Genomic DNA, 27778 nt, shown 5'->3' on the forward strand with positions numbered 1-27778 from the left:
TCGGGAAGAGTGAGTTTGGAGACGCAGCTAAACAAAGCGGAGGAGACAAGTCATCAAATTAATCATTGAATAACTGACTTTTTATATAAAGAGGTAAGAGTAAATTCCACTACTTTGTTTTGGTTCAGTTTTGTTTAAATGTGTACGAGTTTAGTTAGCTAACGTATTCTCACTACGTTTACTGTATTCGCGAATGTTAAGTAGACGACCCGCGTCGAGAGATTTCATGATTTAACCTAACTGTTAAATGTTTGAATGAATGTCGATTGTATGCGAGTAGAGTAGAGACTAACGCTATTGTGTTGATTGCATATGTGTGACTAAAAGTCAGGAAAGAGGTATTCGGTTTTAAGTGTTATCATTAAACACCGTACAGTAACCTACAGAGTAGCATGAATGAATGATAACTTGGGTACAATACAGTACGGCTCAATACATACAATTGTTAAGGGGATGCAGACCAGAGAAAGACGTTTGTCTTGTTTACATCAGGGTCCCCCATTTTCAATTCATAGTGACATTTATGACATACACACCATGCATGACATCATGACATTTGTGGCATAGGGACATACATGACATACAGGTATATAGTACTGTTACATTTGTGATATGATATGCAAATATACTGTTACCCATAGATCCTGACAGAGAGTATACATATGATGGGGAGGAGACTGTACATTAGGAGGGCCGTGGGTGGGAGAGAAGCACTTACGTTAAATAAGCATCTAATACATTTGCACTTCCTCCAGCATGTTCCAAGGGGACGAGGGGCCGCAGCTCCAGTGCTGTGTAGCAGTGGAGCGACTGAATGGAGCTGGACAGGCGATCAAACGGCAGGTCATTCGAAAAGCCTCCGTGTTTCTGGGCCGCAACGAGTTCCAAGAAATAATTCTACGCATCCACGACGGGAAGGCCCCACAGAATTACACAATGAAAGAGTTCAAACTGTTCACAAAGTTTGCCCGAGATGGGAAGTGTACCGTCAAGTTACTCCCCGAAAGCATACAGGTTTGTTCTGTTGTCCGATGAGGTTTAATACACACCCGTCATTATACATCCATGGTATACCCCCCCCCCCCCACCTGTTGTTGATTAACTGTATTAGGCCTAACAAAATTAATAGTTGGTTTCAGGTTGCCGACCGACCCTGCCGATTTAGTTAGGCCTTAACAGATTGCAGAATGGGTACAATACAGTACGGCTCAATACAAAACAAACTGCTAAGAGGATGCAGACCAGAGAAAGACTTTCGTCTTGTTTACATCGGGGTGCCCCATTTTCAATTCATCATGACATTTATGACATGCACAACAAACGGATATACAGAACTGTGTAGTAAAAAGAGATCATAAAAAATATATAGATCCGAAGGGGAAGAAACTGTACATTGGTGGGGGGGTCAAGTCAAGAGTTTTATTTGTCACGGCATACAAGTATACAATGGAATGCGGGTGGTCTTGCCCGCAACGATGTGCAATACAGTAGCAACAACATATAATAGAATCCAATAAAACAACATTGTGCAATAAACGGGTAACATAGTAGGGCATATCGGTATTTGTACATAAGTTATTTACAGAGCATGGAGGACATGCTAGGTCCTTTGGTAGTGCATATACACTGTTACTATACTATTTTTAAAGTGACCCTTCCTAAGTGTGGGCGTGTGCAGCATGAGTGTGTGCTTGCTCATGTTAAAGTGGCTGCTAGTGTGCGAGCGTGTACAGCGTTCGTGTCTTGTGTGTGGAGAGTTCAGTGTTCAAGGCTCTGATGGCCTGGGGGAAGAAGCTGAGCCGAAGTCTCTCTGTCCTAGTAGCTGGGGTTCGCAGGGGTCTGCCTGACCTCAGCAGCTGGAACAGGCTGTTGTTGGGGTGGTGAGGGTCTTTCATTATTCTGCAGGCTCTGGATTTGCACCTCTTGTTGTATAGGACCTGCAGGGGGGGTAGTGCAATACCGGTAGTACGCTCAGCCTTCTTGTCCTGTGCCGTGCTGTTTCCATACCAGGCAGTGATGTTTCCAGTCAAGATGCTCTCTACAGCTCTGGAGTAGAAGGACTGGAGTATTTGGACATTTACAGGGGCCCGTTTCTACACAGTAAATTTCGCAGAGTAGATTTTACTCAAACTGAGTAAATTGGTACTCAGTTTGAGTACTATTTACTCTGCGAAATTGTATGTGTAATTGCAGCCACCCGTAGGTGCTCTTTGAGAGCGGGTTTGAAGGTGGGTAGGGATTCACATTCCTTCACGGTTTTGGGTAGGGCGTTCCACATTATTGTTGCATAGTTGCGAACGTGTTTAGTCCCTTGTTTGAGCCAAATCTGGCTTGAACATGATTTGTGGAACTCCCTCTGGTGTTGTGGGAGTGGAATTCACTGACCTTTGGGAAGTATGTACATGGGTAGTATGTACATGGGTATCCCAGTGGTGTAGTGTATCTTGTAGAGACCAGGCCCATTGCAAGTTGCTGTACTCTGTCCGCTACTCTCTAAGCCATCCTAGGTTGTCAAAATGTGCAGGGGTAAGGTGGGTTTTGTGAGTAAGGCCAAGCAGTAGTCTGACCAGTTTGTTTTGTGATGTTTGTACAGTAGCCTTGTTTTGAGGTGCTTTGATACCATGAAGTGCTCGTAGTACCCTTGAATGAGTGCTCCTGCCAGAGTCTTCAGGGTATTCTTGTTTACCAGAGAGGAGATCCGGTACAAGAATCTAGTTCGTTGGTTGACTTTTTTTTTTTTTATTACATTGGTTGCCATTTTGTCACATGAAAGATTTGCCTCTAGGATGGAACCCAGGTAGGTCATTTCATCTTTCCTTGTGACAATAATGTCCCCCACTGTAGAGAAGCCGTTGGCCTTGCTGCGTTTTCTATTTGATCCAAAGAGAATGGATTCTGTTTTACCCAGGTGTAATGATAGTTTAATTGACATTAGTATATTAGTTGACATTAGTATACCAATTTCCAGATCCATCATTTAAAGTATCAGGCAATTGGGTCACAAATGTGGCCAAATCCTTTGCTTGGCATTTGGATTAGATATATACCACCCTGAAATGCATTACATTTGCCTACCTTCAGGGTTTGAAATTAATACCAGGATGGATATTGCAACATACAAGAATGCAGTGCGATTAATTAGGCTACTGCCAATGTTGGCTCAGTGGCACACCTTATCAATTGGACCCATTATAATGTTGTTAGCTGCACCTGTGTTTGCCCTGCTTTCCCTTTACGAAAATATATTGTGGTATTAATTAATTAATCGTTAACCCTTTCACTACAGAAGGTTAACCTTTCACTACCACACTACACAAGGTTAACCTTTCACGGTTAACCGTCTAGTGTGGCAGTGAAAGGGTTAACCTTCTGTAGTGTGATTGTGACAGGGTTAACCCTTTGGTAGTGAAAGGGTTGACGCGATGCCTCCTTCTGAACCAGATCCTTATCTCCGACTGCCCCCCCGACCGACTGAATGTCTTCCTCAAGACCCTGGGCATCAAACACCAGGCCTGGCAGACCAGCAAACACCTGAACGGCAGAGAGAAGCTGAAGGCCGGCCTGCCCCGCAGCTTTGAGACCATTAGCCCCCTGCAGCAGAAGGACGTCCAGAAAGCCAATGAGCTGAGGGGGAAAATGACGAACGCAGGAGGAGGACTGGCGGACGGAACCAATAAGATGATCGCGGGGACAGGAAGGCAGGTCAAAAGGTCGAGGGATGACTGTGACTCCAGCCCAGTGAGTTGTAAACACGCGTGTATGCACACACACCACACAGGATTCACTTGTACCAACACTCGTATTCCGGTATCGCACTGAAATGGAGCATCTGTGTTGAGGAATTGCACCAATATTAACCATTTCACTACCACACTACCAAAGGGGTAACACTTTCACTGTGACAATACAGCCCTTTCACTGCCACACGACAAAGGGTTAACCCTTTCACAACCACACTACATAAGGTTAATGGGTGAGTGCTCTCACCACTACACTAGTACATACTTATGGCTACAACAGAGCATACAGTATACAATGTAACCTTTTTCCCTGTGGTCGATTAGTACTTTAATTACATATTTTAAGCAAGATCTTGTCTCCACAGACACCCAGTCCATAATATTTGGTAATGCTGCAAATGCAAGGGCTTTCATCAGTGGGCCATAGGCTCATTCACCTTGTGTTACCTCATTCAGCGATAGATACCACCCCCTCTACGACGAGCTAGTCAAGATGAGAAGCACGTTCAGTCACAGACTAGAGCTGTCCCCGAAGCCTGTTTTTGGGCTTCGAACTTCGTCAGGGTTTTTCTAACGGACGTTCCAACCTTCGTTTTTAATTAAAAAAAAATATATAAAAATGTGTATGACAAGTCATATACTATAATAGTATAATACTATAATATTAGTGTAGCCTAATCTTTATCTGCAACTGTGAAGAAAAACCTCATAGGTTTAAACAGAATGAATAGACACAAAAAATATATAAAGAAAGATTTTTTTTTTTTTTTTTTTTTTTTTTTTTTTTTTTTTTTTTAATTCTGTTGATTTAGAATTTGAACACCAACGTAACGATCAAACGTTTGGGCTCAGCCCTATCACAGACTCATACCCCCATATATTTTTTTAATATATGCCCAATCTTGATATCAGACCGATACCGATGTGTAAAAAAAAAAAAAAAAAAACTGCCATTTCGGCCGATATATCGTGCATCACCTTATGCATACCGCACCTTATGTGAATACTGTATACTTCATCAGATCATATATTTAGCATTTTTAGACTATATATTAGATTTAGATTATTGGATTAGATTATATACTGGAACTATTTATTGTAGGGCAAATATAACTGAGAAGGCATACATACCCTCATCTTGCACCTTGTTGACCATTATGCACATGTCCAGAGTTAATTATGTTAAGTATATTGATTTGTTATATTGTTTACACTGCTTTTTTACTACCTGTACCTCTCCTCCCTCCTCCCCCATGCTGCTATGATGCCTGAATTTCCCCAAGGGGATCAATAAAGGAATATCTTATCTTATCTCATAGTGACCATCATTCACTTAGTATACATTTATTTAAATGGAGGTCTTCGAGACTGGCACTTGATCCTATATTGACAGCAATGTGTTACTCAGAAAGTGAAGCAACTTGATTCATTTATTTTTACACAGAAGGATATTAAATCTCTAATGGAGAAGAACACATGTTTCTACTTCTCCCGCCCAGATCTTCTGGTCACACACTCTGTTTGCAATAAAACCAGTAGGAAGAGAACAGCCTATTTGATCAGTTGGGAAGGTTACTTGCAAAAATGTCACCTATACCTCCTCACAACAGAACGATAGGATTCAGGTTAAGTCTCTGAGAGCGCATCAGTGGTATTTGGGGGCAGGATCAAAAATCGAATGTATTTGTGTTTTGGGTGCAGGATCATGTTATTCATTCACTTTCCCTACACAGACTTTCCCGTCGCTCCTTGGATCACAATGCCGCTTCTCTAGACGCTATAGGCTATCGTTTTTCAGATGAAGTGTGTGTGTGACTGGTTCTCTGAATATCCTGCCGTTTCAGATGAAGGGCCTCCTCCCCAGTAAAAGACCCGTCTTGTCTCTGCCGACGTCCCGCAAGCTGAGCAAAGAACAGGCTGCCGTCCTCAGTGCTGTGTTGAGTGGGAAGAATGTCTTCTTCACTGGAAGTGCCGGTACGCAGTCTGTTCCTCCTTACCCCGAGATCTATCATCCATCAAGATGGACCTGATAGTCGTGTTCCTCCTTACCCCGAGTGCTATCATCCATCAAGAGTTTTGAAGATGTCTGCCCTCACAAAATAATTTGCCTCACCTATGTGACCCCCCCCCCCCCCCCCAATATTAAATAGTTTAAATATAGGAATTGTTCATATTGCCCATATTATGTGAGACCATTTTATTTCGAAATGGACCAATTCATACTACATCCCTGCCTGTCTGTGACCAAACGGTCACTCTGTTTGTCCGTAACGAGCCCACCCTACACCAACGCCTCTCTTTGTCTGTGACCAAACGGTCACTCTGTTTGTCTGTAACGAGCCCACCCTACGCCAACGCCTCTCTTTGTCTGTGACCAAACGGTCACTCTGTTTGTCTGTAACGAGCCCACCCTACGCCAACGCCTGTCTGTGACCACGCGGTCACTCTTGTTTGTCCATAACCAGCCCAAGGTGACCCTACGGCAGCACCTCTCTGTGACACCTGCAGCTTTAGGGTCACTCCCTTTGTCCGTAACGAGCCCACCCTATGGCAGCAGCTCTCTTTGACACCTGGAGCTTCAGGAGGCCCCCCTGAGAAATAATCAAGGGCATACACTGAACAGCAATGTCCCTTTCTAGAAATCGGCTAAATCCGTCAGAGGGCGCATCACCATTTTGTATGCAATTGATTAGCTTGATATAACATTACAACTTTAACGTTACAACTCCTCCTTATTGTGGTTGTATCGAATCATGAACCCAAGAATTGTGTATGGAATCCTGTCTACCATCTAGTCGTCTTTACTTTGTTGTATAGAATCCTGTCTACCATCTAGTCGTCTTTACTTTGTTGTATAGCCTTAATGTTTGTTTGTTTTGTTAGTCATAAAAATAAATAAAAAACACCACCTGAATGCAATGTTTGTGTTCAGGCACAGGGAAGTCCTTCCTGTTGAAAAGGATTGTGGGATCTCTGCCTCCCAAGAGTACCTATGCCACAGCCAGCACAGGAGTGGCTGCCTGTCACATCGGTGGAACGACGCTACACAACTTTGCTGGTCAGTCCGTAAGAAACGTCATCTGCTAAAATGTGGGTGTTCTTTAGGGCCGTCTTAAATACTTCAAAGCTTCGTTCGATGGGCATGGGATTCGAATATGAAAATAAATTTTGAATATATTAAAAAAAAAAAAAATGTTTGCAAAATCAACTCTGCCTCTCTTTGTTAATTACAACAAGCAATGCTGTTTGTTATTTAAGATGAGGTCAGACTCGGCACTGACAGATGTGTTCATTGTGCTGCTTTTATAAAGCCTCAAATGACGGCTTACAATATTTCATGAAAGCAAAGTGTTTTGTTTGTCTAAGGTTTAAACTTTACAGCACTGACAAAGTTGAACAAAGTGCTGTACAAGTCCCACAACAAAAAAAAATAAACGAAAAAAAAAAGTATTTATAATTTATTTTTTATCTCGAAGCTCCGAATTATTCCAAAAAAAAATTCGAAGGTCAGCCCGTGCAGTGCTTATGCTTTCTGTGTTGTGTTTTTATGGATATTATTGGCATTCCTTATAAATATTATATCAAGAGCACAATCAACTGGATAACAAAAACATGTCTCCATTTGTAATGAATGTCCTGTCCCTCTAGGCATTGGGTCGGGTTCTGCCCCCTTAGAACAGTGCATAGAGCTGGCCCAGAGGCCCGGCGTCCTGCAGCACTGGACCAGCTGTCGTCACCTCATCATCGATGAGATCTCTATGGTCGACGCCCCCTTCTTTGACAAGCTGGAATCCATAGCCAGGTGAGATGATGTGAATGCTAGGGAGTGATGCTAACTATGCCATAAGACATGTTTTGTGGTGGTGGGTAGTGTCTAGATCTCATAGCCCGGAAGGATCCAATCCAACTTTATTTATAAAGCGCTTTAACAGCAACAGGGGCACAAAGTGCTGTACAGAGGGAGCATATTAAAAAAACTTTAAGCAGCACTAAAAAAAATAGATAAAAGAACGACGGTACTAAAAAAAGATAAACATAGGCAACAATAAACATTTAAATGGATGAGAGTACTTAAAAGTATTTAAAAGCAAAGGACACGGTAACAAACTATACAACGATAACACAATAAAACAATAAGATCATAAAATCAACAAGCTACATGGTGTCGAAAGCCAGAGAGAAAAGGTGGGTCTTAAGGAGGCTTTTAAAATGGGACAGTGATGAGGCCTGCCTAATCTGCAGCGGCAGCTCATTCCACATTTTGGGGGCGACAACGGAGAAAGCACGGTCCCCCCTGAGCTTACGCCTAGTTTTAGGCACTACAAGGAGGAGCTGGTCAGCTGACCTGAGAGAGCGGGAAGGTGTATAGAAATGCAACAGCTCAGAGAGGTAGGGTGGGGCAAGGTCACGAAGAGCTTTAAAATAATTGTTTAATTAATCCTAAAATGCACGGGGAGCCAGTGGAGTGAGGATAAAATCGGTGATGTGCTCATATTTAAGAGTGCCAGTTAAAAGACGTGCAGTGGCGTTCTGCACCATCTGAAGGCGAGCAACCAAGGATCCACTCTCCCCTATATAAAGTGCATTGCAGTAATCCAGCCTAGTAGTCACAAATGCGTGGATTACTGCTTCAAAATTCTGCGCCTGTAGGATGCGCTTAATTTTGGATGTGGGAGTCATGACTTCTTTTGTTTTACCTATAGTTGCAAAGCTGTAACTCATCATTTTCACCTAATAAGGTTGTTTATGAACCTACCCCTTACCATAACACTAACCTTAACCACTCCCACTAGGGGTGTAACTGTACACGTATCCGTACTGAACCGTTTCAGTGCTGAACCTTCGGTTCAGTACACGCTGTGTACCGAACGAATGCAACGGTACGTTAACCACCACCGGAACGTGCGTGCAGAAATTTTTTTTTCCGTGCAGAATTTTATTCAAAACTCTCCCTTCCCAAAATATAACTTGTGCAAAGGGCCGGATGTTCGTTCAGCCCACGCACAACACTGAGAGATTACCTGTAATTTAGCATCGCCTCATAGTGTGGCGAACACACACATACCCTCTCTCTCTCTCAAGCCCCTTTCACACAGGCAGGGCTCCGGTTCAAGCTCCTGCTCCATTCTCGAGTCTGAACCTTGGTGCTCTCTGGCGAACCAGCCCGCGTTTACACCTATTTAAGGAGAACCAACGTTCCACCGTCCTGTCATCAGCGGGGGGGCGTTACTCAACCATAAACGCAACCATATGAACACGACAGTGGCAAAATGTGCCCTATATAAAACTGCTTCGGCGGTTTGGCATTGCACCATGCTGATCCACTCAACAGGTAGCGATCTCAAGATGAGATCTGATTCCAATGTATTGTCATTATACAGTACAATACATCATCCAACCAGAGTGGATAAAGAAATGCATAAATTAATGAGAAATAAATAAAAAAAAACATGTCAAACTGGGAGATTTGAACCTGGGACTATAGGATCCACAGGCAGCTGCACTAAGTAGAGCTAAAGGGTCCGACGTTCACTGCATCTGACTAATCCATAATTTACACTTGTCAAGAGCCAATTGCGGCGTCTTCAGTATTTGCATTAATAAATCAGAAGGCATCATGCTAATGTCATGTTCTACAGTAGGACTTACGACTATGATGCCCAATAAAACAAGTCATTAGAATAATAGAAGCCTACGTTGCTGGAACGATTCATTTAGAACGTATATGCAGTACGTACGTGTGTGTGCTTGCGCGCCGAGGCTCACTAAGCCTTTCTCCATGCATATTTATTTCTGAAGCATTTATTTATCCACTCTGGTTGGATGGTGTATTGTACTTGTGCTGTATAATAATACATTGGAATCTAATCTCATTTTGAGATCAGTCGCAAATCGCTTCCTGTTGTATGGATCGATTGAGTGCAATGCCAAACCGCTGCTGTTCGCCGTTTTCGCTTGTCCTAGAATACGACAAGCCCACTGATGATGTCGCGGTTCACACGGAAAAAACGAAAAATGTTCGGTTCCAGCTGAGCACCGATTCTTCACGTTCCGAACCAATGCACTATCACCCTATAAAATGAATACAAAACGTTATATAAAAATGTGAATTAGCCTGTGTGAAGAATATCTGGTTAAGGCGGCTAAGTGGCGCAGTGGGCAAGGCTCTCGCCACTAATGCGGGAGATGCTGGGTTCGAGCCCAGCTCTCGGCATTGCTACCAGCTTGGCTGGTCGTTCATACTAATACAATTGGCAGTATTAGGGGGTGGGAAGCTGGTGGGTGGGGATCGGACGTTGTGGACAGCGACTCCTACAGGTCGGTTGGTGCGCCTGCGCAGCAGAATCGGGGAAACAACGAGGGCGGCGTGTCCCTCCCACGCAGACCCTCGCCGCTGAGAGATCGCGCTGTTCAGGTGAAAAGATGCGACGGCTGCTTCCTCGAGTACCGGAGGGGACACGTGATGCAAGGCTTCGTCCACATTGCAGCCGACCAGTGGGAGGCATGGCCTAACAACGTTCGAGACAGTGGAGGGTAGAATTGGACAATACGAAATTGGGATGGGAGAAAAAGTAGATTAAAAAAAAAGTATCTGGTTAAGGGGCGGCTGGGTGGCGCAGCGGTCTAAGCGCTTGTCACCAACGTGCGAGACACCGGTATGCTGTCAGCGTTGCCGCCGGCCTTCATACTGACTCTTGGCAGAGTCAGCGGGAGGGGAGTTGATGGGTGGTAATCTGGTTGTTGTAAACAGCAACTCCTACAGGTCGGTCAGGGCGCCTGCACAGCAAGGACGGGAGATGTCGAGGGTAGTGTGAGCCTCCCACACGTTACACCTCGCCAATGAGAGTCCGCGCTGGCAGGTGAAAAGAAGTGGCTGGCTGACTCTGCATGTATCGGAGGCGTCTATACTTTCCGTAGCCGCATTTCTGCAGGACTCTCTCTGATTGGCCGACGCCAGTTTCTACACTGGTTAGGCTTAGGCACTCTTTCGAAGTAGGTTAAGGTTAGAGTTTGTCTTAGAGTGTGACGGCAAGTTCTTTCGACGGTTAAGCTTAGGCACTCTTTCGAAGTTGGTTACGGTTAGAGTTTGTCTTAGACTTAGAGCATGACGATAGAACGGCAGGTAGTTTGCAGGCTGTTCGACGCGGAAATGGGCAAAGACACAGCTCGTCACACGATTGGGCAAACATGTCAGTGGCCAATCAGAGAGAGTCCTGCAGAAATGCGGCTACGGAAAGTATAGACGCGTATCGGAGGGGACATGCGATAGATTCTTCAACACTCCCTACGACCGACCAGTGGGGGGCACATGCGAGCAACGATCAAGACAGGCGAGGGGTGAATTGGCACGACTAAATTGGGATGGGAGAAAAAGTGGATAAAAAAAAATATATATATCTGGTTAATTTTAAATCACTGGTTAACCTGGCTAACCAGATATCCTTGCACATCCCTAGTATCTTATCGTAGAATAAAAGACTATCTTATTGTAGAATAATACATGGTATCTTATCATAGAATAAAACAATCATTGTTTTACAACAATCTTTGTTGTAGGTCGGTGAAGAGGTCCACAGAGCCGTTTGGAGGCATCCAGCTGATTGTGTGTGGGGACTTCCTCCAGTTACCGCCCGTCTCCAAGGGAAAGGAAAAGCCCAATTTCTGCTTCCAGGTCCAGTATTAGTTCTAATAATGTATTTATATCGGTTATCAGACCAGTATTTGTACTAATGTATTTATATTGGTGATTAGACCAGTATTGGTACTAATAATGTATTTATATTGGTGATTAGACCAGTATTGGTACTAATAATGTATTTATATCTGTGATTAGACCAGTATTAGTACTAATAATGTATGCACAACTGGTCAGACCAGTAATACTAAAAGTATTTATATAAGGCTTGGCAACACTGAATGAGGGCTGCCCTCAGTGTATTTCCCGTTGAAATAAAGATTGAATGAATGTAACATTGTGACTTCTTCTCACCCTGATCTCTTCAGGCTCGGAGTTGGCGCAAGGTGATCCATGTCAACATGGAGCTGATGGAGGTACGGAGGCAGACGGACCAGTCCTTCATCTCCCTCCTGCAGGCAGTGAGGGTGGGCAGGTATTGATGGACTACTGGGTGCCTTAACATGATGACTACTGGGTACCTTTTAGAGCTGTCTCCTGTTTTTGGGATTCAAACATTCACCAGGGTTTTTCTAACTGTCGTTCGAACCATCGTTTTTAATCATGCAAAAAGAAATCTGGTTCAGTACTGTCGAGTCTTGGCGCACATTTACGCATATAACGTAGCGCATATGTGCACATTGCTGCGTTAAGAGTACTGACTACGTACTGTTCACGGGAGGCTTCAATAACGTTTGGATGATTATCCATTTTGTGAATCCATTTGTTGAAACACCATCTTTGTTGGCCGACGGCTCCTGCTATCTTAACGTTGGCAAGCTAAAGGGCTGCGCTCTGCATAGCTTAATTAACGTACTACCTTTACATGATGACAACTGGGTATGTTTGCATGAGGGTGGGTATGTAATGACTGACTACTGGGTATGTTTACACGATGACTACAGGGTACCTTTACATGACTACTGGGTACCTTTTACATGAGGGTAGACCGGTACTGACTGACCACTAGGTAGTCTGTACCTTAAAGGGGAACTCCAACATTTTGGGAAATTAGCTTATTTAACATCTTCCCTGGAGTTAGACAAGAAGATACATACCTTTTTTGTCTCTGTGCGTGCATTTTAGCTTTGGGAATAGACGCTCCGTTAGCATAGCTTAGCCTCATCACTGGAAGTGGGGGAGGACAGTAGCCTTACAGTGCCTTACAGTGTATTGCAAGGTCTGATATTGACCAAACTTGATATGCATGACCTTGGTGGGCTCTAGGTCAACTCCTGAAAAGGGGGTCAATGTCAGACTTTGCAATCAAAAGTTAGGGGGCTAATAACCCTTGCCATAATTTCAGTGCGCCCCCTAACTTTTGATTGCAAGGTCTGACATCGACCCCCTTTTCAGGAGTTGACCTAGAACCCACCAAGGTCATGCATATCAAATGTGGTCAATGTCAGACCTTGCAATACACTGTAAGGCACTGTAAGGCTACTGTCCTGCCTCACTTCCAGTGATGAAGCTAAGCTATGCTAACGGAGCGTCTATTCCCAAAGCTAAAATGCACGCACAGAGACAAAAAAGGTATGTATCTTCTTGTCTAACTCCAGGGAAGATGTTAAATAAGCAAATTTCCCAAAATGTTGGAGTTCCCCTTTAACCTGGAGACAGGAACTGGATTCACCAAACTCACGTGATGAGAAATCAAAACGTTGCCTCGGAATAATTGTTTATATGCCAGAAAGAATCTCAAAGACACTTGTAAAACGGACACAATTTAAGATTTCTTTAACGATGGGTTTCAACTGGATTACGCTAGTTCGATACTCTAGAACGGTTATGGTGTCTTTATATTGATCAGTTAGTTAACCTTGAATATGGGTAAACGGTATGTTCGATATTGGCTTTTTTACCGATATACCGATATTGTCCAACTCTTAATTTCCGATACCGATATCAACCGATACAGATATATGCAGGGTCCCCCCCCCCCCACCCCCCAAAACAGAATAATTTCAGGTAATTAACATTACATATCTCTTGTTGTGGAATTAACACAACATTATGCATACTTTTGACAATAAATAAATAAGAATTTGTTCTTGCATGCTTGCCTGGGTAAATAAAGGTTAAATAAAGAATCAAAGAGAATTTTAATACCCATATTTTCCGATATTACATTTTAATGCCAATATCGGCTGATAATATCGGACATCCCTAGTAAACGGTTTAATTGACAGATTATTAGAATGAATGTACCTCATGGTTACTGACTGCCGAGTGATTGTCATGAGTGAATATCTAATTATTTGCTTATTGTTCCTTGTTTGGTATGCATACGTTTTAAGTTCCAGGAAGGCAACACGACGCACGCCTCATTCAATACAGCCTGTATGTCAGTACTACAGACTGGAAATAGCAACACTGAAGTCTGGATTTCAGGAATCACTATTGTCAAAACCAAATCAACCTTCAGGCCATAACCGTTAACAACAGTTGAGTGATGGCTCTCTCTCTCTCTCTCTCTCTCTCTCTAGGCCCCCCTTAACCCGTTTTAAATGTCGAGATATATTACCCTAGGATTTACGACGTCATGTTGGCATAATGAATCCAGACTTGGGCAAACTGGAAATATCCAGTGCTGCATTGCTAGTTCCAATCTGTAATACTGACATTTATACATTCACTCAAGGCTCTGCTAAAATAGTGTGTTCCACTGGACTGTGCACTAGTGTCGGGTCTGTAGATTCTGACATGGTGGAGTCTGTTTGGTCTCCTGAACTCTAGCTCTCTCCAATGAAAAGCAGTTTTTCAACATGAAAAACAAAACGAAAAGACCTGTTCAACACACCAACTAAAAAGAATATCTATCCTCATTAGTACTGTATGAAACGCCTATCCTTCATTAGTACTGTATGAAACGCCTATCCTTCATTAGTACTATATGAAACACCTATCCTTCATTAGTACTGTATGAAATGCCTATCCTTCATTAGTACTATATGAAACGCCTATCCTTCATTAGTACTGTATGAAACACCTATCCTTCATTAGTACTGTATGAAACGCCTATCCTTCATTAGTACTGTATGAAACACCTATCCTTCATTAGTACTGTATGAAACACCTATCCTTCATTAGTACTATATGAAACACCTATCCTTCATTAGTACTGTATGAAACACCTATCCTTCATTAGTACTGTATGAAACGCCTATCCTTCATTAGTACTATATGAAACGCCTATCCTTCATTAGTACTGTATGAAACACCTATCCTTCATTAGTACTATATGAAACGCCTATCCTTCATTAGTACTGTATGAAACACCTATCCTTCATTAGTACTATATGAAACGCCTATCCTTCATTAGTACTGTATGAAACGCCTATCCTTCATTAGTACTGTATGAAACGCCTATCCTTCATTAGTACTATATGAAACACCTATCCTTCATTAGTACTGTATGAAACGCCTATCCTTCATTAGTACTGTATGAAACACCTATCCTTCATTAGTACTGTATGAAACACCTATCCTTCATTAGTACTATATGAAACGCCTATCCTTCATTAGTACTGTATGAAACACCTATCCTTCAAGTTTCTCAAGTTTCTTTAATGGTTGTCATACAGAAGTACAGAATACTTTCATACAAAATGCTTCTTACTGTTACGCTCCAGAGACTGTGCTAGACAAGATAGTATCAAATAACATAGTATAGCATGTCATTTAGAAGAAGAAAATGAGGTCACAGTGTTCGGTATAGACATATGTACAATGTTCTCAGTTACCATATAATATACAATACTATGCATGAAACGCCTATCCTTCATTAGTACTGTATGAAACACCTATCCTTCATTAGTACTGTATGAAACGCCTATCCTTCATTAGTACTGTATGAAACGCCTATCCTTCATTAGTACTGTATGAAACGCCTATCCTTCATTAGTACTGTGAACAAATCCTCGTGGGGGTAGAGCGTAGCTGCGGTGTGGAGGCTAAATGGGGGGGGGGGGGGGGGGTTGCACCCCTCTGGAACTCCAGCATGGCCTCCATCCTCTACTCAAAAGGGTTGAAGATCAATTCCCTTTCAATTCAATGAACTCTGGAAGTGGGATTTCTCTTATTTTTTTTTTATATTGAAAAATGTTTGTCAAAAGGGTTGTACTATCCAACCTATTGACAAGTAAATGAGAATGGATATTCTATCTGCAAGTTAACAGCAATTCCATTTTTTATTTTGTTTTATTGAAAGCGACTTGATCCCAAACCCGGCAGGACAGGTTTTCAAACATAGAAATATCAATATCCCGTCTCGTCTGTCTCGAACCAATCCTATTACAGAGTCACAGAGGAAGTAACCGCTAAGCTGTTGAAGAGTGCCTATCACAAGATCGAGAGGAACGGTATCCTAGCGACCAGGCTGTGCACACACAAGGACGACGTGGAGCTCACAAATGAGAACAAACTCAAACAGCTGCCAGGTGTGAATTCTTCTTCTTTTGTTGTCGTTTGTCCTTGTTGGTCCTTACAGCAGGAGGTGCCTGTGTCTCTGCCTCGGAGGAAGGTGACACTTGCTCATCAGAGGTCGTTTCAGTGGTCTTGTACAAGGCTTTTTCCATCTGGGCCCTGCAGGGTTGTTTTTTTGGGGGGGGGGGGGGAGCGCAATGAGGCGGTGTTTGTTGTTCCTGTTGCCCGTTTCTTCGTTAACTCATTGACTGCCCGCTATTAGCCTTATCCTGTAGTAGCTACTGCCACCACTGTAAACGATGGGAGTCGCTCACCTTGTTTGCAGGGATATAACTATATATATATATTATAGCTATGGATGCAATACTATGGCCCATTTGACATCGATTATCTATCGTTCAAGATGTGAAAAGGGAATAATTTTTCCATCCATACATTCCAGATTTATACCGTGGTGAATATAAGTGTGGTTTTAGAGCGGTTTAGGGTAATTCCTGGGAGGCTAGTAATAGGCTGCAATGCATATTATATTAGTCCATTGGCACTTTGTCCCTATACAATTAAATATTCAAATGCATATGATCGGTATATTATGTTCCATCATGAATGCATGAAGGGGGGGGGGGGGGGGGGTCTTTTCTGATTAATTGATTGTCAATAACGGTATTCGTTAGTACAACAGCATACACTGATCAGGGCGATGGCACAATCGAAATTGACGTTAAATTGCTCTTACCTGTGGCCGGTGAGATTCCAAAAAGAATATTCCAATTATTTGATTGCCATCTGGTAGATCGTATGTCCATTTGGGCCATGACATAACCCACCACAGCATAATTAATCGGGGGTCCCGAAAACTATTCAATGCGATCGGGAATAAAAGAAATAACGATCAAATAACGAATAACGAGTAATACGATTGGCGGCCAATAACGAGTATACTTGTCGCTGGCGGGGAATGAGTTAAATGTCCACTCTGTAATCCAGACGTAAACAAACGTGTAGCCCCACCCACCAAAAATATAAATAAATCCTCATTATACTCCACTGATAACTTATTCAATTCATTCCATCTTAAATGATGACCAAATATAGTAACTTGTAATATCTTTGAAAATGTTTGGTATTGCTGCTCTCAGTAGATTAGTCGACCATTACTCTCTTGTAATGGTCTAAGATTTATTGGTTTAATACATTTCTTTTCCCCAGGAAAAATGTAAGCACATCTGTGGTAAACACTATATTTAAAGAGGTCCTCCTAAGAAATGTCACGTGGAAAATGCAATATTACAGATTTCTTGATTTAAATCAACTAATTAGTCGACAAAATCCTATGACTATTAGTGAAGTCATGACTTCTTCAGGACAGTTTTGGTCACTGCGGTGCCCTCTTGTTGCCATGTTGTATGACCTGCTCTCTCCCCCAGGGTCTGTGCGTGTGTTTGAGGCGGTGGACAGTGACCCTGCTCTGGTAAAGACTATAGATGCTCAAAGCCCTGTCGGCAGACTGCTGCAACTCAAAGTGGGAGCCCAGGTACGTGTGTGTGCTACAATCTGGAAATTAATTTGACCACCCAGAATGTATTTGGGGAAACAGAAGCTTGTTAGAGTGGTCTTAACCGATCGTCTCTTAAAATGCACATCTCTTTTACAAACATTACAAATATATAAACAAAACCTTTTACAGCCACAGAAGTCTCCACATATTGTGGAAGGTGCATGCTGCCAATAGAGGCCTGTCTTCCAACCAACATTGCTGCCTGTGACATAACGACCATGTTTTTGTACACCGCAACGGAAGAGACGATGGTTGCTGTATGTTGACATGCATAGTATTCAGTGGAACAGCGATGTTGTGCTTTTTCAGCGTTTTACCTACTCTACCACTACATATAAATTAGGCCCTTTCTTTTGAAAGTGGTTACCAATTTCTACAGGCGGCCATACTGGAAGAAAAAGAACTACACAAACATTCCTTGCAAGGCCTTTTTTACCAAAAGATCAGTTACATTGTGCTATTCTAATTATCCTGCTCTCAAAGATCATGGCACAATGTAAATTATCTTTTTAGGGTGGATTTTCCATTTTAAAATATCAAAATATCATATCAATAAATATTGAAGTAATTTCTATCGTCCTTGAACTGGTCGTAATACTACTGGGTATTGTGTTACTTACTTCGTCTGGTATAGACCGACTACTGCAGGGTCAAGATTGTGGTGCCATAACGACCTGTAGCATGCGTCATTGATTATTTTTATTACCGTGTAAATATAAACACTGCGGCTATCGGTGTCTATAATCGTTAATATTTAGAGCTCATTCCTGCACTGTAAAAGCATTCCTATCTGTTTTCCGCAACTAGCCGTTTACTTGAGATTTGCCAAGCAACACATTTAAATATACTTGCCTGATTTGATTTCCCCAAGGTGATGCTTACGAAGAATCTGGACGTCCAAAGGGGTCTGGTCAATGGAGCTCGGGGAGTGGTGGTGGACTTCCAGCCCGGCAAACAAGGTTCATATACTGTATACGTGTACTATAATGTAAAATGAGGGATAGTCACGAGGCATGGGCACAAGTAACGTCTTCCCAGATCGAGCACTCGCGTGAATTACTCGAGTGGTGCTCGAGTAAATGTTTAGGGAAATCTATTTTGGGACTGCATCTTAAAGCATATAGCAGTAGCATTAACAAAGATATATTGTCACACAGATGCAGACACTACCAATTTTATACATAACAAACAATGCACAGCAATATACTCCATGCTTAATGCATATTGTCAGTCAAAACAGTCGGGTACCATTTGTAATAATTGGATTACCTCCACTCCATCTGCAGCAGGTTTCTCCGCTCATGGAATGACATATCAATGTCGTATCCGTATCAATAATATATGAATGCTACACAAAGTGGCGACATGTTGTTGGCACAATTTGGAAATGCACAAACACAAACCACTGTTTATCATTTAGATAACACTAAGCTAGCTGTATTCCAACACAAACGTTTTGCTCCACATCTTGCAGTGCAGTGTTGTCTTCCTACAACAACTCGCACCGTGACGGATTTTTACAGTGAGATGAATGAAAACGTAATACAATCGAGCACCCTAAAAAATCACTGGAGTTCAGTTGAAACGGCGAGTGCTGGAGTAATGGATTACTCGCATCCCTAGGATTTGCATACATTCCTGACTAGTTTGATCTTTACTCTGTTTTATTTTACTTGCTGCATACATTTAACCTGATGCAGCAGATGGGTTTGTTACACGGAACCATGTGCGAAGTTGTCCTGGGAAACTCTGCAACGGACGATTCTTGCCGTCTTTGTAAGGAATACCAAATAAATATTTGATTCAAAGAAGGTAGCAAATGTCACACCTAAACCATGCCCATGCTATCATACAGAGTATATTGACTGACTGAAGATGGATTCTCCTGTGAATCCAGCTGCCTCACAAGGTAAACATACATTACCAAAGTAAACAAACCTAGAGCCTCGAAATGTAGCAAATGCATTTTAAAAACTCCTATTTGCCTGCTGTCTAGTATAGTGACTTAATTTCTCCCAGGTCTCCAGTCTTTGCTATAGGTAAATTAAAGGACTATTAATAAATCACTCCTCTAATATACATTCCTCTCCCTGATAAAGCAGTGGATTTAGAATTTCAGTGACAGGGGGGGAAAAAAAAATAGCTTAGCATTGCAGATCAGGTCCCCAGTATCGGTACATTCTCTGCAACATCCAGTCATTTAGGGTTAGCAATTTGGCTTTTAGAAATTGCAACGTTGACTAAGCGAATTTTCCCATTAACCCCACGTGCAGCATCAAGGACAAAACGAGTGGTAAACGGGAAAGGAAGAGACCAGAGACGGGGGGCTTGTCGTGATGATGTGACCGCATGAGAGATGTGTTCTTTCTGCATAAACATCATCACCAAAATCCATGAGTAATAATACCCGGCCAGGCTGGTGTTTTTTACTGTGTTTATGATGGTGATGCTCTACAAGTACCTATAATGAAGCTGAAGACTGTCCTTCAGGTTATAATGAAGGTAAAGACGGTCCTTCAGGTTATAATGGCTTTTATCTGTATGAACACCGATTTGTGAAATACTTTTTCAGTACAAAATGGAACCATACTCGTGAGTTTCCAGGAGGATAATATTCTTTCCCATGCCACTGTATCAACAAAAGTACAGCTTTTAAAACTTCGGTAGCAGTCCATTGATTGGTTCTCTCTCTCTCTCTCTCCTCCCTCCTGCAGAGCTCCCTCGCGTGCGCTTCCTGTGCGGGGTGACGGAGGTGCTGAAACAAGAACGCTGGATGTTTAAGGCCGGCAGCGGGCTCTTCGTGAGCAGGACACAGCTGCCACTCAAACTGGCCTGGGCCATCTCCATCCACAAGAGCCAGGTGAGCGTAGTTGACCCGTTTGTTGTCCGTTTGTGCTGTGACTCATTGTGTTTCTGTCTTGGAATGCGTCCTAGTTCAGAAATGGCCGTGACGTAGACTACGATGCCGGTATGCGAGCGGGTACAGCTTAAGTGAATGAGTCACTTTCTAATGAATCATCTCTTTGGGTTTCATTTCCCTAAAACCTCACCTTCAGCACTTCTCTTCCTCTAACCTTCGTGGTGACTCACCCCCACAGAGCTGGCTGTCGGTTGTCCCGATAGACCACTGCACTTCCACATTACATTGAGCTCATGGAGGAGTGTGGGGGGAGAAAAATTGATGAATGTGGATGAGAGCCTTGACATTAAGTGGTTGTAGCTACGGCTGTAGGGGTGCTGGAGACATGATCGAATAGACTTTTATACGCCCGAGTCTCCTGAACACGGAGAGACTAATCCCAAGTCGATCTGCATTTTCCCGCACCTACACCAGAACTATGCATGCGCAGATTGATAAACCTAGATCTCTGGACAATCCAGAGAGACTCCGTGGGCAATCTGCGCATGCAGAGTTTGGGAGTAGGTGCGGGAAAGTGACAATAGCTCGGCTGAGAAAGTGCCAATCGACTTGGGGTTGGTCGATCTGTGTTCAGGAGACTCGGGCGTATAAAAGTCTATTGGATCACGTCTCCAGCACCCCCACAGCCGTCAAGCCCTGTGGTTCTTGCAAGATTCTAGGTTCAGAAAGTCGAGACCGGAGTGTAATCATCAAGTGCAAGGTACTCTATTTTGACACAATTTTCCAAATGAATGAAATTACGTTATAGGTTATATATATAAACCACCGTTTCAATATCTGTTAGGATTTGGAATATCTTCTAGTAGGCCGTATGGTGAAGGCTGTATCGTTTCATCCCATTCCCACCTCGGCGAATTATACAATTTTCACTCTGGGTGAAAGATATATTGGTGTAGATTTAGGAACAAAAAGTTCTCCATTGACAAAATAGCCCATTTTGCGCAATCATAATTTTAAAGTCGGGACTAGATCTTTCCTCGCGAACGGATATTTTCTCACCGCAGAGTTTAATTTGACGCAATTGGTGCGAGTTCGGTCACGTATCTTGCGCTCGACCAATAGCAGCTATTGGTCGATCCGGTGTCAACCAGGAAATTACATCCACACTCTAACGTTACGGACTAAAATGGACAGAAAATACCTTATAAAGTTCACAAAAAGGTTTCTAAACAATGTTATATGCATCTCACGTTCCGTTCAGAAAGAACGTGTACAAGATTTTACAGACACGGTGGGATAGATATAGAAACTGCGTCGACCGGTGGCTTAACCTACCAGGCCAGAATCATACCATTGTGGAGACATACAAACATTGTTTAGAGATCGATTTGTGTCATAAATGTCATGATATATATTTGTATGTCATGATGAATTGAAAATGGGGGACCCTGATTAGATTAGATTGTACTTTATTGTCATTATATTTGCATACAACGAGATTTGGGACTCAAACCTAAGGTGCAGTAATGAAATCACAAGTAATACAAGAGAAACATAAAATCCTATACAGAAACAATAAGACAATGTTAGTCATGTACAATACAATATACAGAATAGCAACACACGAATAACAATCACAGTGTCAGACGGTAGTGGGTGGGTATTGCACTGTGGATATTTCACATCAGGATGTTGCACAGTGGGAGGAGGGGGAAAGGTGAATTACCCTAGCCTAGACCAGTCTACCGTTGATGGTCTTAGCAAATATGTGTGCCACCTGTATGGCCAGCCATCAGCTAAGAATGTGAATGATGCCAGATATAAAGCATTCTGCATGGCATCGGCTTTGCCAGAACTCTATGCCCCCGACAAGTGGCGCATTGTACCAGCGCTGCAAAAGGGCAAATTACCAAGCAGCTATAATGAGACAGTCATTGAAATCTGTAATGTGTGCCCCTTTACCTGTTGGCAATGGGTGGCATGTCGAGAATGGGGAGTTAACAGTGACTATGGCGGATGACTACAAATCCGGCCTCTGATGGTGTGTTGCAGGTAGTCCACTAAGGGCAAACAAGGACAATTTGAGACAGGAAGATGTTCATGCGTGTCTGCAAAACTGCCATGTACAGATCTTTGTCAATGCCAAAACTGTGCAAATGTTTATAAGGAAACCGAAGATAGGGCTACATGGGATGATGACTCGGATGATAGTGGTGAGGATGATTAACATCAGTCTTGCCTGGGAAGTGTGGTGGTGGATGAGGGTGTGGACTGGGGTTGGGATGTTTTTATTTTATTTAACCTTTTTATCCAGGCAAGCAATTAAGAACAAATTATTATATACAAAAGCAGCCTGTATAGGGCGAGGGGATTAGGATTATACAGTAGTAGTGTGATTTGTTTGTATTTGTTGAGATCAGTTTGACACTGATCTCTCCACACACCTCACTGTTTACTCATTTTACTCTGTATTGTATATTGAATATTCCTCTTTACTTACTTACTTTCTTTTACTGTATGAAGCACACTCTCAGGGGCTCATACAGAAACAAGCATTTCATCGTAAAGTACCTGTATTTTATTGTGATAAATAATAAACAAACTTGAAACTTTAGTGTTAGTTGTGTATGTATGTGACGAATAAACCTCCGTCAGTCCTTCATACCAGCGGCCATCAGGCTCACAACAGTGGGCAGGGACTGCTGCCAGACATCCAACTACAACTACTAGGAACCTAAAAAGGACAATAACACTACCTTATGCATACTGCACCTTATGTGAATACTGTATATTTCAGTTAGTTAATTATATTGACTTGTTATATTGTTTACACTGCTTGTTTTTACTACCTGTACCTCCCCTCCCCCATGCTGCTATGATGCCTGAATTTCCCCAATGGGACCAATAAAGGAATATCTCATCTTGATTGAAAACTTTATTAACAGATTGCAGAATGGGTACAATACAGAACGGCTCAATACACAATTGTTAAGGAGATGCAGACCAGAGAGACTTTCATCTTGTTTACATCGGGGTCCCCCATTTTCAATTCATCATGACATTTATGACATACACGACATACAGATATCATGACATTTGACACAAATCGATCTCTAAACAATGTTTGTATGTCTCCACAATGGTATGATTCTGGCCTGGTAGGTTAAGCCACCGTTCAACACAGTTTCTATATCTATCCCACCGTGTCTGTGTAAAATCTTGTACACATTCTTTCTGAACGGACGTGAGATGCATATAACATTGTTTAGAAACCTTTTTGCAAACTTTAGAAGGTATTTTCTGTCCATTTTGTAACGTTAAGAGTGTGGATGTAATTTCTTTGTTGACACCGGATCGACCAATAGCAGCTCTCTTTGTTGCGAGGATCTCGCAACAAAGAGAGCTGCTATTGGTCGAGCGCAAGATACGTGGCCGAACTCGCACCAATTGTGTCAAATTAAACAAAATATCCATTCGCGAGGAAAGATCTAGTCCCGACTTTAAAATTATGATGGGCTATTTTGTCAATGGAGAACTTTTTGTTCCTAAATCTACACCAATATATCCTAAATCTACACCAATATATCTTTCACCCAGAGTGAAAATAGTGTAATTCGCCGAGGTGGGAACGAGAATAGTTTTCTAGCCACTTCTCAGCCTTCACCATACGGCCTATAGTGCGTGCCAAGCATTACCCCTGCCCTCATTAAATATGATGTCATGTAGCCTAAATATCCATGTCCCAAAAAGGCCTTTATCGGGAAGTAGATGATGCAGTGTTACTGTTTTTTTTCTCTAGACTTGTGTACTAGTACAGGGCACTGATTTTTATATATTTTTTTTTCTTTTTTGCTGACATAAGACATGCAGCCTATTATTAATAATACGGTCATGTGGTTGGCCTTTGTTCTATCCCATGGGTTGGTGTTTTTTTGTCTTGCGTTGCATATTATTTTAATTAGACATAAAACATGTAGCTTATTATTATATCATATCAAGACAGAATATCTACCAGAAACATTTGTAAATGCAGAGTAGGAGCTTTGGTACTTTGAAGCTGTACATGACACATGCTATGTTCACAGTATACTGCTACACTCCACTCGCGAGCTTCACCGCCACAGATGGCTATCGGTATCTAGTCTGGTGTATTCCAGCTATCAGTATCTAGTCTGGTGTATTCTAGCTATCGGTATCTAGTCTGGTGTATTCTAGCTATCGGTATCTAGTCTGGTGTATTCTAGCTATCGGTATCTACTCTAGTCTGGTGTATTCTAGCTATCGGTATCTAGTCTGGTGTATTCCAGCTATCGGTATCTAGTCTGGTGTATTCCAGCTATCGGTATCTAGTCTGGTGTATTCTAGCTATCGGTATCTAGTCTGGTGTATTCTAGCTATCGGTATCTACTCTAGTCTGGTGTATTCTAGCTATCGGTATCTAGTCTGGTGTATTCTAGCTATCGGTATCTAGTCTGGTGTATTCTAGCTATCGGTATCTAGTCTGATGTATTCTAGCTATTGGTATCTAGTCTGGTGTATTCCAGCTATCTGTATAGTCTGGTGTATTCTTGCTATCAGTATCTAGTCTGGTGTATTCCAGCTATCAGTATCTAGTCTGGTGTACGGTACACACTGAAACGGTTCGGTATGGATACGTGTACCTTTACACCCCTAGTAGGTTAGTATATTAGTGCATGACGGTAAGGTTAGTTAGGGTTAGAATCTTTTTTATTTCAGATAATGGTTGAAGTGCGTCTTTAGTCGACAGCAAAAGATTGGACAGGTTTCGGCTGTGCTAACTGCTGGGCAGTTCGTTCCACCATTGTGGGTCAAGGACTGAGAATAGGCGGCTTCTCCTTGATGACCCTCCCGGAGCTTGGATCTGGAGCGGGTCTGAGACGGCCAGAAGATATCACACTGAAGACCATCGTTGGTTGCCCAGATATAGTCGTTCCCTCTTAGTTTTAGGTCACCTGGAGATTAATAAGTGTAATATTAAATGTCCAGGTAGGGAAATGAGGAAACATCCTGCAGCTGACTGGGGAAATGAGCCTAGAAACGGATCAAACCTAACTTTTCACAACTGTTCGAACACTCAATGGCGGCCAGTGATTTAAAGTAATTTCTTGACATAACAAGATGCATTAACAAAACAAACGTTTCAAACAATGCAGGCGTTCTGCCAACAGTTTAGATACAGGCCAAATACACTGGTGGTCAATAGGAACGGTATCTGTCTTTCCTCCGAAAGTAGGCGTGGTCGCGAAAAAAAGCAGTGCACAGATTTGAAGAAGAAACCTGCACTGTGATGACTGTGTCCTCAAATCGCCTGAGTCTTCCTCGAGTCTTGTGAACCGTAAACATAACGTAGATGGGATGTTTTATAGGCCACTATTTGATGTACGTTCTGCACAGACCTACATGGCCGTTAACCCTCTACAATGTGAGGTAGAATTTGTTTGGAAACTGAACTTGTACGGTGTAACAATGGCTACTGTCGATCATTGAAATTCTACAATTCCACAATAGAATTCTTGACAATGTTGAAAGAAAAGGTACACTGACCTTAAAGGGTTAAGTCTGGGTCAACATATCCTGACAACTAAGCCATGTGTGTGTATCCAATTTGTGTTTTCAGGGCATGACGCTGGACTGTGTGGAGATCTCCCTAGCACGCGTGTTTGAGAGCGGCCAGGCGTACGTGGCCTTGTCTCGGGCCAGGAGCCTGGAGGGCCTGCGGGTCATGGACTTTGACCCCCACGTGGTCCGGGCTGACCCGGATGTGCTTCTCTTCTACAAGAAACTGAGGAAGGACAGGCTCCTGATGCAGGTGAGTGTTGATGCAGGATCAATGCCTACCGTGATTAATGCGTACCGTGATTAATGCGTACCGTGATTAATGCGTACCGTGATCAATGCGTACCGTGATCAATGCGTACCGTGATCAATGCGTACATGGTACAGTAAGCTGCTTTGGATAAAGGCTTTCATCAAATGACAAATGTTATGAACTAAATAGTCAGTAAAACGACAACAAAACTCATGTAACCAACCTCAAATGAAAAATCAAACCTCTGCCATTGAGGGAGAAAAGCAATGGAAATGCTCTGAAAAGGTCTAAATGGTACGCACTATGAGTGGTCAAATGCTCGTACCTCGCTTTGGTAACGAGGTCTTTGTAACCTGTGCACTAGGTATTGCTAAGACGTTTTCATAAAATGTCACCAATTTCATAGAATGCAAAACCTCATCCAGGCAGTGGTTCCCTCTGTATTTGGGCGATTCGACTTGTCCTCTACTGCCCTCGTGTGGTGGAGATGGAGTGGTTCCTTATGCAGTGTTTGACTTGAAGTTCTCCGTCTCTCCCTCCTCCTCTCTGCAGGCCTCCATGGATGAGTTTGTTGGCAAAAGCAACAAAGAAAACCACTGGTGACCCCCACCCCCTAGATGATGTGCACATGAGCGTTTACTGTAATGACCGTTTACTTTGGCCACGATTGCATTTGAGGTTCTCTTGTCGCCTAATCAGTGTATACAAAGCCCATTTCTATAGATGGGTTTCTTGTTTATAAACACATCATGTCTGAGCCAATCGGCAATACCCACTGAATCATGTGACTGAGTTGCCCCCTCTCTGTTGAGCTGCAGCGCTAAAAAGGTACAATGGGGCTCTATGGAGGAACCATGACACTCCCCGGTCTTCTCGATGTGCGCACACCCTGAGTGACGTGGACGAGAAACCTGTGTCTATAGTAGTGTTTTTCAATCTTTTTTTTTAGCAGGTAGAAAATCCCATTATTCCAACAGTAAAGGCTGTTTCACATTATTCGTGGGAACAGATATTAAGATGCTCATCTGTGTTTGGGATTTTGTCTTGAAATCTGGTATTACGACACGGTAGTCTGATCATCATTTTCAAATGAAAAGCTACAGTCCTGTCTACCCCTCCAAGCTACAGTCCTGTCTACCCTACACACAGTGGTCCCTGACAAGCTACAGTCCTGTCTACCATACACAGTGGTCCCTGACAAGCTACACTCCTGTCTACCCTCCAAGCTACAGTCCTGTCTACCCTCCAAGCTACAGTTCTGTCTACCCTACACACAGTGGTCCCTGACAAGCTACAGTCCTGTCTACCCTCCAAGCTACAGTCCTGTCTACCCTCCAAGCTACAGTCCTGTCTACCCTCCAAGCTACAGTCCTGTCTACCCTCCAAGCTACAGTCCTGTCTACCCTCCAAGCTACAGTCCTGTCTACCCTCCAAGCTACAGTCCTGTCTACCCTACACACAGTGGTCCCTGACGAGCTCCATCTTGATATCTGTCCCCAGGGGATGGGGAAGAAATTGTATGCACTTAGTACAGCAAGTTGTGAGTAACTGGCATTATGTGAAACACACCACTTTCATGTGTTTGAATTGCTGGGGGTCACAGGTGTTTTCTGTGGCCGTCTGCCAAAGAATGGAAGAGCTTATTATATTTATTATCATGATCTTGTGGATGATGCACTTTTTAAAAATC

At 42.7% G+C, this 27778-nt stretch overlaps 1 protein-coding gene across 1 annotated transcript; it reads left to right on the forward strand.

The window, feature by feature from the left end:
- Positions 1-27778, forward strand: LOC311233804 (ATP-dependent DNA helicase PIF1-like). The gene is made up of 14 exons (XM_084320828.1): positions 1-93; positions 756-1014; positions 3442-3738; positions 5585-5714; positions 6673-6798; positions 7389-7542; positions 11298-11412; positions 11745-11851; positions 15715-15854; positions 17268-17374; positions 18270-18357; positions 20113-20258; positions 25897-26088; positions 26641-27778. The coding sequence occupies exons 2-14, from the start codon at positions 757-759 to the stop codon at positions 26689-26691; spliced, it is 1911 nt and encodes a 636-aa protein (XP_084176954.1). The 5' UTR covers positions 1-93; position 756; the 3' UTR covers positions 26692-27778.

Source organism: Notolepis coatsorum (assembly GCF_963971535.1).
Source record: "Notolepis coatsorum genome assembly, chromosome: 8".
NCBI lineage: Eukaryota > Metazoa > Chordata > Actinopteri > Aulopiformes > Paralepididae > Notolepis > Notolepis coatsorum.